The 14,593-nt window shown below is 38.0% G+C and overlaps 1 protein-coding gene across 5 annotated transcripts in view; it reads right to left on the reverse strand.

The window, feature by feature from the left end:
• The window catches only part of UXS1 (UDP-glucuronate decarboxylase 1), a 66,055-nt gene that overhangs the window by 18,015 nt on the left and 33,447 nt on the right, over positions 1–14,593 (reverse strand). For all 5 annotated transcript variants that reach the window (XM_067295034.1, XM_067295041.1, XM_067295051.1 and 2 more), the window contains 3 exons: positions 8,338–8,442; positions 6,847–6,906; positions 6,244–6,365 (listed from right to left, as the gene is read on the reverse strand). In XM_067295034.1, coding sequence (XP_067151135.1) covers positions 6,244–6,365; positions 6,847–6,906; positions 8,338–8,442 — 287 coding nt within the window. The remainder of the gene's footprint in view (positions 1–6,243; positions 6,366–6,846; positions 6,907–8,337; positions 8,443–14,593) is intronic.

The following is a 14,593-nucleotide window of genomic DNA, read 5'->3' on the forward strand; positions in this document are numbered from 1 at the left end:
TCACAAGTCCATTCCACCAACATTTTTATGGAAGACTTTGCCATTTGGAAGAGATGCCCACCCACTTAAGCATATCTATGCCTGAACTACCAGGATATCCCCATCAAACAGGGATTTTAACTTCAGTATTGTACTGCACAGCCTGGCTTCTGAACACGAGGAGGCAGCTTGCGTCTAGTCAGTGCAGCTAAAACCAGTGTAATGATACCCAGGGAACGAGAACTTTAACACAGTTTCCAGTAAGTTTCCAATAAGGGCCAGGAATACACGGAAACAAACAACAATTCAGTCTGAACAATTTAATTTTAGACTTCCGTGTGATGGAGAGTTCTGCAGAGAGTAATACTCATGAATTAGTGTGACGAGCAGTTATGGATGTAAGATAATGCCCTGACAACAGTTTTAGAGCCATAGCAGCTATCTTATAGATAAAGATAAGATGCTTACCAAATTGAAAAAGTGTCAAAAACAATATACTGTTTGAATCAGAAGACAAATGCTACTATGTATATGTTGTTATTCAAATAGTGGTTAAACTTACTGAAATGAAAAGTAATAATAATAAAAAAAAGCTTAAAGTCTTCCCGACTTCTGAATTCAACTTGCCAAACAGTGCAGCAATATCAAGAACAAAGGACTAAGTTCTCTGATGATTACTTGAGGGAAAAATCAGAAAATGGACTTCTTACAGAACAGCAGGGAAACCAAAAAATACCCAGAGCACAGATTACAGGAAGCATTCAAGCCTTTTGGGGGAAACTGCCTGTATTTGTTTAATCCATGGCTTTGCTAATTTCATTGCAAGACAATCTTCTATTCTGGTCTATGGTAAAAAGTTCTTTTGCAATTGTTAACAGCATAAAGCATGTAGAAACAGTAAAGGCACTACTACAACATCAACAAAATGATTTGTCAGAATACAGGCAGGAAGACCAGAAGGTTTTTTCCTACTGTATACATGCCATGTTTGCATTAGGAAGTTCCAACACAGCAGGTATGCCAACCCAAGTTAGAAACAGATGATCTAGTAAAGAAATCCTCCACTTTACAGAAGGATTCCTACTACTAACGACACAATGAAATGATAGGTTGCGTTTTTATGATATTGCCTTAGATATTACAAGGTTCTGCTTCTCTCCCTCCCTTTCAGCTCACTCCCTCTAACTGGGTATGGACAACAGATAACTTTGGAAGACAATATTCCACTCCCACATTTTACAGTGCCAAACACAATGATACTGTGGTTCACGTGCAAAGCTCCTACACAGCAAAAAGAATTACAGACAGCTCTGACAATTCATCAGAAAATGTGCAAATCCATAAATCCAATAGTATGGAGCAGAAATACTGGGAAGTTTTAGAAAATGACAGTCTGCCAGAGAAGTATGGCAGGACTGCATGATAGAAACTAGAAAAAAAACAGTTTCAAAAGCTTGGCAGTATTTGAACTCCAAACTACTGCAGTTTGCAGGACTAGACTTTACTGAACTATGGGGAAGTTGTGATTTTTATCTGACATTTCTCTTTTCCAAAGTATAAAAGCATATTTGTAAGCCATGCAGTTACTACCGTTGAAACCAGCACTGCTTCCTCTCTCAGCAAAGTGGAGCCAGTTCATTAAAAAGATAAAAACATGACTAACAAACAGTGCTTGATATTTTCAATTAAACCACTGCATTTATTGAGAATATTGATACAACTGTGAGCGTGTGACCTTTCAAACTTTGCAGAGGAAAGGAATTGTGTCCAATTCTCTTTTCTTTCTGAATTTCGCTGACCTGGCATACAACTACTCAGATAACAGGAGAACGCTAGCTGTGGTGATGACACCTGCAGTTTAAGGGGTGTCAATGCCCTCTCACAGTCAGCAGTGGAAAATATGTTAGCATTTTACAGACTACCCTCTCCAACCTTCACCTGGGACCTGCTATTCCTGAATGTGAAACTCTTTTGCATGGCTTCTAAAAAGCTAAAGAGATCCATGATATTTTAACACAACTACTTAGTCTTGGCCTGATATATACCCAACAGCAACCATCACCTCTGGCACTAAAAGACTGTTCTCTGAGCTTTTGACTCACTGCCCTGATGAGACACAATGCTTTCTCTTCTTCTCCCCTATGCTGTCAGAAGCACAAGTACTTCAATTCCATTCTTCCACAAAGATAATCAAGTCTGCATCTTGTCTTAAGCAATCTACTAGCAAACTTCATATGACAATACCAAAAAAAAAATTGCTGAATGCTTAAATAAATCTATATTGACTATCAAGGGAAGAAAACAGCTAGCAATAACTAGAGAACGCAGGATAAACTCCCAGGAGACATTTAGGAGCAAGCTGCTTTATTCCAGCATAACTGTGTTTTCTAATTACTTAATAACTACCTGGCTATTCAATATCTTTGCAGTTACAATTCAATCAACAGTTTTCATTATCCCAACAGTTTGCATCAAGGCTTTTTATGATTACTGAAACTAGTCTGTGAATTAAAGATTAGAGAAAAAAGTGCAACTCATAATACAAAACAGAAAATTACCCTAGGGTTGCAATTGAAATGTACTTTTAAATTTAACAGCTTTCGACATTGATTTGCGTGTGTTATCCTCTCATATGAATATAATAAACTTTACCTTTATATGCCTTTCTCTCTTTTTTTCTGTTAGCTAATAAGTTTTCTGGCACAAGGAGTCTTCTCAGTCCTGATCTTGAAATATTCTATAAGGCAAAGCATAACTCTTGTCTACTTAAAGACAGTAATACTTAATATTTTGTTATGATAACTCAATTCACTTCTGTATGCTTAAAAAGGCAGTTTCGAAACTATCACATCATATCATGTACAACTAAGTCCATTTGCTACCACTTAAGCTTGCAAAGCCACACGAAGTTGGTATGAAAAAAACCCATCTATTTGAAAATAAATAAATGGAAGGAGATTAAGTTTCCCTGCACCATTCCACGGTGATCTGAAGTGTTGCTTCAGGTCTGGGGAATTTCTTAACAGATAAATAGTGAAAGAGGAGAAATTACATCTAGTTCACAGAACACCTTTAATACACTAAGCACTTAAAATGGTGTGTGTTTGCATTTACAACATACCTAAGCAAACATACCAGATTCCTGCCATGAAGGTAGCGTCAGATTCTGACTAGTATTTAAGCTAAGCCACAGAGTTGGAATGTACATAAATATAGGGACTCCCAGGTAGCTCCATCATTTCAATCACATTTTTTGAAAAAAGCTAAATGCACATGGTATGGCAACTTCTGAACAAAGCACAAAATGACAATGCAATACTGTGTGCTGAACCTCCACCCCCACCATGGGCACTTTTTTTCCACCTATGTGTCCACAAGATCTTATCTGCTGTTCAAAGAACGCTGCTCATTTCAGAAAATTCTGGTTTCACCGTATCTGGTAAACTAGAACTTTAAGTTATTTTTGTGGAGAAGCAAAATTACTAGCTAGGCAACCATATCACATCTCCAGCAAATACACACCATAGATGAAGTCTGCACAAAAAAAGCACAGGAAGGACTAAGAAGGACAGGCAGAATAGTGCCAAAGACAGGAGTCCAGAATGAAAAAAGCATGCAGATAGATAAGCTGTTGTTATAAGCAATAAACAGTTTCAAAGCTAAGCCTTGCACCTTGTTGGGGCAGTGGAGTGAACTACAAAAGGCTTTCCAGGAGGGAGTGCTAGCAAACACTGAACAAGAGATTGAGAAAAGGGTATTGAAGTTTAAAACAGAGGATGCAGCTTAGTTCCCAAATGAACAGAGCAGGGAACTAAAGCTCCTGCTGACTTCAGAAGAGCTGCAGCAGCAGGGAGGATAACACCACCTGGATTTATTCTACTCAGTTCTATGTGACTGACAAGTGCATTGAGGAGCACAGCTGACCTATATTCCCACACTGATTTAAGGAGGGAGAGCTGCTCCCAAAAGCTTTTAGCAAATACACTCTCAAATCACACAGTCAGGTGCTTCACACGAGATGAGATGGGCTTGTATATATGCTTTGAAATTGTGAACCCTGCAATTCTCCAGCAAATAGTTCAATTCCCCTCCTCTCCTTTTAAGGAAATGCTACTACTGCCCTTGGACTCCTTGAAGAGGAAGCACTGCTGGTGACAAGCCTGCTGGGCTTGTCAAAGGAAGGCTTTTGTAAACAAGAGACCAAAGTCAAGAAATGTTTAATTCATAGGGTCAAAACAGTGAAAGAGCAACCTTGCCAGCAGAAGGGAGAGCACTGAAAAGGTCTTAGTCAGGACACGCTATTGAGAAACTGCAACAACTGTGTATATAGAATCAGCTTTGAATATAAGCAAGAATTGTTTTGATTCTAAACAGCCCATCTGACAGTATAATTTTGAAGTATATTTCTATCTTATATTTTTGAAAGTATGACTAGTTATCTAAGATATCTAAGAATGTGCATGATGATGGAAGACTTTGGAAGAAGTGACAAAAAACAGAAATAAGTTTGCTTGTTTCTTCTTTTATTGAAGTTTAGAAGATTCAGGAAATGTTTTAGTCTGAAATCCTGCCCATCCAGTTCTTTTGGACTAGGTCACTCCTGTCAGAAAGTGCCCTTAAAAGCACAATACCCATTTTCACAGCAGAAGTCAGATACTAGCTAGCAACACTAGCAAAAGCTAATGTTTCCTCCCCTTACAATAGTATAACATTTAAACTCTGAAAAAACTCAACAGTGTTTCAGAATACAGAAGAATGTGGGACAAGCTTGGGCAGACTTCACTAATCTGTAATGAAGTACAGGATGGATCCCACAGGGCTGCCCTTCGGCACAGTTCATTTACATCACGAGTTTTTATTTAATGCATGTGTGCACCACAGTTCCACTTTACAAGCCCTACTATTCTTTATAAATCCTGCATAAGACTTATGGAATAGTATTATGACTCACCCCAAGGCCTTAAGACACAGCCCCTGATTTCCAAAATGACCCACCATCTTCCCCACTAAAAGAACAGTGCAGTGTGCACCACAGACTCGCAGAAAATTCAACACTCTACAGCACAAGGATTTCTCATAAAAACTGTGGTATTTAACAGTGAACAAATTTCCAAACTTATGAGGAATGCTTTCCTACAGTAAAGTACAGAACACAACAGCCTGAACTCTTGTTCAGTAGTATCACCATATTACAAGTTAAATGATTTAAAGTAGAGCAAAGGAGATATGAATGTCGAGATTTTTCTTCTCTATCTGGTAGAAGAGATGGGCTAAAACTACTACATTCACTGTGTTAAAATACCTTCCCCCAAACTCTTAACATTTATATTTAAATTTTTTTTCCAAGGTTTTAAAAGCATTTAATATTTTATCATTTAAAGATTAAAATTCTGTAGAATATTTTACAGCTGATGGTGTTTACAGCCTTAATATACAAAGGTGAAATCAGAGAAACAGTGATATGGTTTTCTTTAATGTGTCACATTTCCCAGTAGAATAGTATCCCAGAGACTAACTGAGCAGCAATTAAATATGAAAAGATTCACGTGCAGGTAAAAAGTCAAATGCTGGGTTAATTAATGATAAGTTCCTCCTTGTTGATTATTAAACCCAAGGAAGATGGCATGTATCATTTCACAAATACATTTGAAAATGCATTTTTACCCTCATGTTAATGTATTTGTCTAAAAAATAATAATAATAATAATTCTACAACTTAGTATTTGTATCTTTCACTAAGGGCTATATTTATACTTACATAATCCGAAGACATTCTAAAGTGATTTAAGTAGTCTGCTCTTATATGAGTACTCATTAAAGAACTTCTTCATTTTTACCCGTATATTTGGATTTCAAGTACACTCATTAAACATTCCACTTTTATCAGTAATGGCCCAATTCAGCAAAGCACTTAAGCAGAAGACCAACTTAAAGCAACTCTTATCTGGCTCCCAAATTAATAAGGTCACTTCAGTTTAATCTGTCTAAAAACTATTTACGATACTGAAAGACATAACAAGTCTAATGAGAAGACTAAAGCACATTTTCTTGGAGAATGCTACTCAACTGAAATATCACAACAGATGGGAGCAATAAAACTTCCGCATTAAAGAAAACAGATTTTGCAATTACAGTACAAACGCTCCTATTCAAGATGTTCTCTTTCTCCCTTCTATTCCCAAATACATGCAACACTCCAGTTTTGCTGTATATTTGGCCCTCACAATTACAGAAAATCCACTCTATCTGATACCACTTTAATACCTGCTTCATGTATGCATAGCACATGGTCTCTGCAACCCGCTTTCCTTCATCATAGCAGGCTCTGGGGCCTATTGGATTCACATGGCCCCAGTAATCCTCATTTTGAGGGTGAACTTCAGGATCTGTGGAGCAAAAACAAAACTTAAGTGATCTTTTATCAACAGAAAAGGTGACCATATGTAATGAATCTTTTGGTAGATCACTAGTATTATTTAGTTGAACAACTCTCTGGCCTATGTATTTAAAAAATATCACGTTTCAACATCACTCACTAAAAGAGTACTCACTGTAACCATAACACTTCATTCTAGATTCTAATCAGAGTTCAAAATTCCCCCAAAAGCCTTTATGAAAAAGACATAAACGAAGATGCAGGAATGTTATATACAACAGTCAGAGCCTGCTTCCACCACTCTGACAAAAGACTTAAAGCAAGTACTAATGCCCACATTTTAAACTGTGAGAAGTAGACCTGATGAAGAAATCAAGGTAAGACAGTGATGAAAATATATCATCTTGACACTATCATGCATCAGAAGGTTTGTAAATACCCTTTGGTTAGCGATACCTCAAGAGCTCTAACAATGATTTTATCCTTCTTACCTCCATACACCTCTGACGTAGAGGCCAGTAGCAGCCGTGCTCCAACACGTTTGGCTAACCCTAGATTTTGGCAAATAAGGGGAAAAAGAACATAATTTGAGCAAGCAAAAGAATCTTTGGGTTGTGTTTGCTGCTTTACTCTGATCATATATAAACATGCTTTTAAAGGGAATTCATTTTCCCCCACTAGTTAAATCCAGCTGCAAATCACATTTGTTGCTCCCAATCTCAAGCTAGGGCCTTGAAAAACAGTAGAATAGCACACACCATGAGTGATGTGTTTGCTTCTGGGACTAGAAGCTACACTGAACCAATATCCAGAACTTAATACATTATGCTCTAAATAAAGGCCAAACAAGCATAAACCATTCCAGTTATGGAATCAGGATTTTGAAACAACACACTGTCATGATCACCAAAATCAGAAAGATGACTACTTAAAAAAAAATACAGAATAACGTATTATAAGACGAAACCTAATATTTTTTCTCATTTATAATTATTGCCCCTTTAAACAGCCTAGATAATCTACCCAGCACTCGGGATTACTCCATTCCAATAACTTTGTGACCTTAAAGTTGGCATAGCCAAGCAAACAAAACCCTTTTCCAGGCTGTGCAACTGTCTGGTGGCATAGTAGCTTCTAAATCACTCAATTCTCTGAATCGTACCCAATAGCATCTTTCTCATATGAGAAACTCAGCAGGGGTAGGTTTTTTGCCTCATAACAACTTCTGTGGTTACAGACATCCAGTTAAAGCTGCAGCACATGTCAAATAGATTAAAGGTGTGAAGAAAAAGTAGTAAAGGCTTTAGGCCCTCTGTTTACAGGCCCATTTCTGAACAGCATCAAAACCGATAGCTAAAGCTGAGAATTTTGCCTTGTAATTATCTACTATGAAGCTAGACAATAAATGTCCTTGCAGAATTTCCTAGCCAAGACATACACAAGAGGGAGCAGTGCTATTAACATTTGGGCTTGACAGAGCCAATGGAGGTCTGCTAGTTCAACATTTGCTGCGACAGAATGGAACAGTCACTCACAGTAAACATGAGAGCGTTCCACAGCCGCCAAGGTAAGAACTGCAGTCAATGCCACAACGTCACTATAAAAAAATCCCATGCTCCTAATTGTTCCTACGATTTCTATAATTACTGCACAGGTTCTACTCCATAGCCAAGTAACAGACATGGAAGTTCTTGTGCTTTGACACCTGAGTTTGCATGCAGTCAGAGTTCACCTGCAGATATGTTTAAAGAAAAAGCACAAAAACCTTCAAAGAGGGGAAAAAAACCCTATTTTTCTTAAAGAATCTTTTATCTATCTATATCTATCTATATATTCACACACACACACACACATATATATGTTTATATGTATGTATGTATATTTTTATATATATGACTCAGCTGCCCTCCCTGCTAAACTCTGTCCAGGTGATATTAGGTCTAACAATGTTAAGTAAGAAGAAAAAAAAGACTTCAACTCACCCAGCATGTTTAATGTCCCAATAGTGTTGGTTTTTAATGTTTTTATAGGATTATACATGTAATTTGGAGGAGAAGCAGGAGATGCTAGATGATAGATCTGGTCCACTACAGAGCAGGATGGGGGAAAAAGAAAGAAAAAAAGCACCATTATTTTCCTGTATAGCACATTAAATGAGAAAGTCTTAGACAGTCAAGAAACAAGTATTTATTTTTGCCTGTCCTAACACTGGAACTCAGCGCTTACTATACTCCCACCTACAGATGACACATATGCAAACCTGTTGTAATGCACAGCAAGTCTCAATTTTCAGTAAAACAAAAACTAAAGTTTAATGTATAACACATTGTTGAGATAGATGCAGAAATTTGGGGTGCTGAGATTTTTCCACTTGTAAAAATTTTACTTATGAGTACTTCAGAACCAATGCTAGAAGATGCAAGAGGACATGCAATATTTTATTCCCCTCACATTTGTTAAGTGACTACCAGCTTCAGAGTTATTTTTCTCAAGTGGAATCCCCCAAAAATGGCAGATAAAATTTCCCAGACGAGGAGGAACCTTTCAGAAAAAAAAAATACTGTATTTTTATTTGTAAGCCACTTGTCGGTGAAGTATTAATGGCACTGGTATCATATTTATATTTTAATAGTTATGTCTTGAGGGACATGAACAGATACAGGCATTTAACTTTGTTCTTGTTTCACTGTCTACTGCCTTTGTTCCACTGGTGTTCTATATTGTACGTTGGATAATACAGCATTTCAGCTTTCTTTAAAAAAATGCAATCCTCAATACAAAGATTTTCCCCTCTCCGATTTATGAAATGTATTTCATGAACACACTAGACAGCACCCTACAATCAGTAAAGGTATACTGATGCCTAAGCTAACTTAAAGTATGCTAACCTGGGTATTAGTTACACACTGCCCAGGTAGCACAAGGCCCCCATTCTTAACTAGTTTACCTTGCTGCATTTTTGTGATCACAGTGTAGGCATGCCCAAAGATTCAAACCATCCACAGGAAATACATATTTCATATAACAGCAAAATAGAGCCTGGCGTAACAAAGCTAAATGAGTACACCATTTGTCAAGAGTATAGACCATAGGAAACTAGCATTCTTAATTTAACAATCATTCCTACTGCAAGAGAGCAGACAGAGAAGAGCTAGTCAAGGCTGTACTAGATTTTAAGTTCAAAGATCAGGCATATCATCAATCAGGACATCTTTATCTCTCCCTTTTTCTACTTTTGTTTGCTGTTATCTTAAGCTATATGAATCCTGCTTTGCTCTCTGTTCATTCAATAGTCAACCAGGCTTATTTATTTTTATCTGTTTACCCACATTTTCATAAAACAGTATTTCCAGAAAAAGGTATGGCAGGCATTTCTATCAAGGAAGACATGTACAGATTTCTGATATAAAGAAACAAGAATAGATTCTGATATAAATAGAATCTGATATAAAGAAACAAGCATGTAGGACTTTGCTCAACTTTGGTTTTGTAATAAGCAGTCAGGCAAGTTGGTATCTCCACTTCAGAACTGCAGAGAGAACAGCTCGCCCCCGGCAAGTTTAAGGAACTTAAAAAACCCTCAGGGAGCTGTGCAGTACACCACAATCAAGTCTTAAACATGAAACCTCTAAGAACCCAAAGATACTGGCTGATTAATACCAGTAACAATCAAAGTCATAGGTAAACCCTAACCTAACCCTAACCAGCTTCAGCATAACAGGGTTGCTAATTTCATTGCATGAGACAAGAATGCAAAGACTGGAGCTACTACATGGAAAAAGCTTTTTAAAAAAATTATAATAGAAATCAATAAAATAACATAAAAGGTGGACACATTCGTACAAGTAGTGTTGCAGTTTTAACAAACCTCAACTCACAAGCCTTTCATACAACTCCTAGAAATGTCTTTGTCTTCTATGTAAAGTCAATCACCACAGTTAGTAAATACAACTTAAAAAAGAGAGAACATGGATAAGACAATGCCCCAAAAAATTAAACATAACACAATCGAGACATAGCAAGCTACACTTAAGAAAGAAAAAGAACAAATCCTCCACCAAGGTCATCCAAGAGAAGTAATTAAAACATTATGTAAGAATGAGAATCAAGGTGAAAGGATGGAAAAAAGGGAAAAATCATTCCTTCTTTGTCCTGCGAAAGAAAAGTTTGCTTTTTTAAGAAGAGCTGGCACTGAAATCCTAAGGAACTTGGAAAAGTCAAAGCTAGCTGCTATTCTGACAGAAGACAATGTTACAGAAGACATGGTAAAAGGCTGTCTTGCCCTTGAACAGAACACTATTGATTTGGTGATACACTCAAACAATAAATATTTTTAAGTATCTTCCCAGGTGTTTTATAATTAGCAAGTAATAGGAAATGACACCAATACAAAATATAATACCATTCTTGGACAACAAATTGATTATCAGTAGCCCTCTGCTGGGTTCAACTTTCACAGTATCTGTGAAATAATGAACTTTCTTCTCCATTTTGACATTAAGCATTCTGCCAAAAATGTGATAGAAGCATCCCTGACTTTCAAATAAAAAGGCCCAAACCTTCCCAAATTTTCCCTTTTCCCATTTAAATCTAATTACACTTGCTTAAACAGCACAGGCTGCATATAAGATACAACTAATAGGAAGAATAATCACATATTAAGTTACCACCTGCTCTCAACTGACCGAGACAACACTGAAATGTCAGAGTAATATGTGTTTTCTGTTAAAGACTTCCCCTATTCCATTTTCCAGTTTCATTTGACAAAGCAAGCACACATCCTTACCTCTAATATCAAAAGACAAAATGGTTAGTGTGACAGTGTACATAAGTGGCTTGTTTTATCCATGTGGGATGTATTCAACAATACTTTAAGCAACTAAAAATTAAAAGGTAGATAGAAGCGTCCAAAACACAAGTGTATCTTTCTTATTAAAGCATCATACCCTCTTTAAGATAAACACGTTCTGTAACAAAATTTAAAAAACTGGCAAAGTTGGCAAGGAGTCATATTTAATCTACCTTCTCTCCAAATCTTTGTGAAGTGTATTTGCACATACATTCATGTTTCTCTGGATTAACTGACATTTTTAAATCCACTGGGTATGCTCACAGCTCCCATGACTGCAGTGGCTCATCCACAGGATGCATGTCAAAGTTCAACAGACCAGCTGAACTTCACCCCACGCTACATCCTCACATTATTTGCGACACTGAGTTATTAACATATCCACCGTAACTTCACGCCTCCCGTGATACCTACAAGACTATGTCTACGCAGTTAAATAGCTGAAACTGTCCTCCTCTTATCTCCTTTACTTTTACCCCATTCCTCCTTCATGTTTTCTGTTTCTCCCAATCTTGCTCTGCTCCCCAATACTGATGGCCATTTGCAGATAAATACGTGATGGTGACCTTCAGCAACAGCTTTTTACACAATGACAGGTTGACACGCATTCATTTCCCTTTTCTCCATGCTGGTTGAGAGCAGAGACCAGTCAGAATTGGGATTCTCTCTCATTTCCACACCAGCAGAAAGAGTCTGCAGGTCCAACTACAGTACCAAAGCTACAAGAGTAAATCTCTACTAACCACTCTAAATATTAAAGAGGGGGAAAAAATTGCCCTAACACAATACAAGAAATTCTACAAAATAATGAATGTTTCCATGATGGAAAAGGGCTAGGCAAGAGGGTTTACATTTTCATGTTTAAATTTTATTCACTACTTGAATTCAAAACGTCAACAGTGACCAACATACAGAGAAATTATTTCAATCAAATTTCATCAAGCAGAACAACTAACTATCAGCATAAACACACAACCAGCTTTAAGATGATCTGCATGACTCCATCACTCTTAAGTCTTACTATCTTGACAGAGTAATGACATTTGATAGTTTGTATTCTCAAGCAGGTGTCACAAAACATAACCAGTTCTTACATCCTGCCATGATTTCTTTGGTCTTCAGCATTTAACCTCTATAGCAGAAAGGAGCAGCAGCCTCCAAGATTTCAAAACAGCCCAGAGAGCTAGAGGGATGAAATTTAAGCAGATGTTTCGCACTGGTGAGGACTTGTTCTTGCATAAAAAAATGCAGAGAAATGTGATTTCATGGAGCAGACTGCTCTGCTATTTGCTATCACATCAACATAAACCAAGCATTTCCATTCAGTACCAAAACCAGTGCAATATCAAAGAGAGCTTTTCACAGTATGCAACCTGTATTAACTTGACTAACTAGAACAATATCCAAAGATGGTCTGAGACAGTGAGCGCTGCAGGAAGCGAGCTCCCAGTTCAGCCTTGATTCAAAGTACTACCCACACTCCTAAAAAAACTCAGTTGCATTAGCATTCTGTCTGCCACATGAAGTATTCCATGAATATAAATGAAATGTATGAAAATTTCAAGATATGTCTTTGCATGAAAGCATCCCTTCACCACAGCACAGTGCTGTCACGATACCAAATAAAATACGTAGACTGAAAGCTGACCAAAGAAACGCTCAGGGAATGCATTTACTGCTGCTCATGGGCAGCACACGCACTGCTTCAAGCAAGGTGGCTCAGAGGAATGAAACGGCAACTGACAGCTAAAGCCACCTGCAGCCACCACAGAGGTAAACTCTGACCTTAGTCTCTGGCTGTTTCTCTCTACCTGCTCCCTCTCACCCCTTTCTAAAACTGCTTTTTGATAGGCTTTGGTGGAGTTTTTTTTGAAGTGACGCTTTCTCGCTGCAAAGTATTTATGTCCGTCAGATAACTTACTGCCTGAACCTATTCTGTCAAAGGAAAAGCAAACACCTCCCTACTTCCCCTCACCCCTTTCTCAAGACCTGCTGTAATTTTCCGACACACAGCAGGAACAGCTCCTATAATGATGAACAGGGCCAAAAGCTCATGAAGATACAGTTAAGCCTGTAATTATCCAAATGGACATATAATTACAAGCTAGAAACACGTGCAAACCCGAAACAAAACCCCAAAGATTCCTTATCATTTTCAAATCTCATTTTTGATGCATAGATAAGTGTAACACACCTCACAAAAGAGAAGGCGCTCTCCTTCCTCTGGTCCTTCTTCCTCCCTTTGTTTCCCAGCTCTCAATTGCTTTTGAGTACAGAAGCCAGGAAGAAAAAAAAAGGAATAAAAAAGGGCTTTACTTGCCCACGATGTGGACATTGCCTCAACATGCTTCCTCCCCTACATGCAATGGCAAAAATAGACCTCTCCCCTATGGAAAGGGTTCAGCAAAAGCAGAACTAGCAGATGGAAGGAAGATGGGGCATTTGCCAAGTGGCACATAGCCATCTTCTAGATCAAACCGGCAGGGAGCCGGACAGCTCCAGGACCTTTCTCCCTTGCCCAGAAAGAAATCTTTAGAGTATCTAGCTTTAGACCAGCTCAAAACATTGTTTGTTTTCCAAAACATTTAAAGAGTGCTGGACCTTTCAAGAAGGTGGAAAGGCAAGCTTCTACCCAAATGTGCCACTCAATGGTGCTATCAAGCTCAGGATCTCAAGACAAGTACAATCATTTCTAGTTCCACTTTCCTTTTTTAACTGCCAGGTCTGAAAAACACAAGGCGTATAAGAATCAAGCAAACTCTCTGTACCTTTCCCTCAGAATTCCATCAGGCAAGCCAGATGTCCCAAACAAAAAAAGCCATATACCTAGCTTGGATGACAACCTCCTGTGCTCTGGCATAGACAAAATAGGAAGCTATTTAAGCCAGCAGGCAACTTAAACTCTACTCAAGCCAGAATTGTGGAAAGCTAGCCTAGCTACTGCTTTTCAGAGGATTAACAGTTTGGGGTCTCTGGGAGGAGCATCTACAGGAGGATAGGGGCAAATGCATCCTGCAGCTGGCCTCCACTCCTCTTCCCTTTTTATGAAGTGAAAAAAAAGATTTCACAACATTTAATTGTGCCTGCTAAGAAACCTTGAGCTGGCTTTGCAACTAAGCCGTAGTGCAAACTGAAAATCAACAGTGTACAGGGACGTGCAAAGCCTTAAGTATATAAACAGTGACCATAACAGAAGAACAAAAGCACAAACTTGCAGAATTTTACTACTGACTCAAAACTGGGGGCTAGAACTCTGTAAGTCACTGTGAAGATGACAACAAGAAGTTTACCAAGCAGGGGAAGCCAGGCTGGTCATAAAATAAAGAAATGTTATCCAGGAAAGTTTTAAATTTGAGAAAATATGTTTACTATGTTCTAGCTAGCTTGGC

This window comes from Apteryx mantelli, chromosome 1 (genome assembly GCF_036417845.1).
Source record: "Apteryx mantelli isolate bAptMan1 chromosome 1, bAptMan1.hap1, whole genome shotgun sequence".
NCBI classification, from domain to species: Eukaryota; Metazoa; Chordata; class Aves; order Apterygiformes; family Apterygidae; genus Apteryx; species Apteryx mantelli.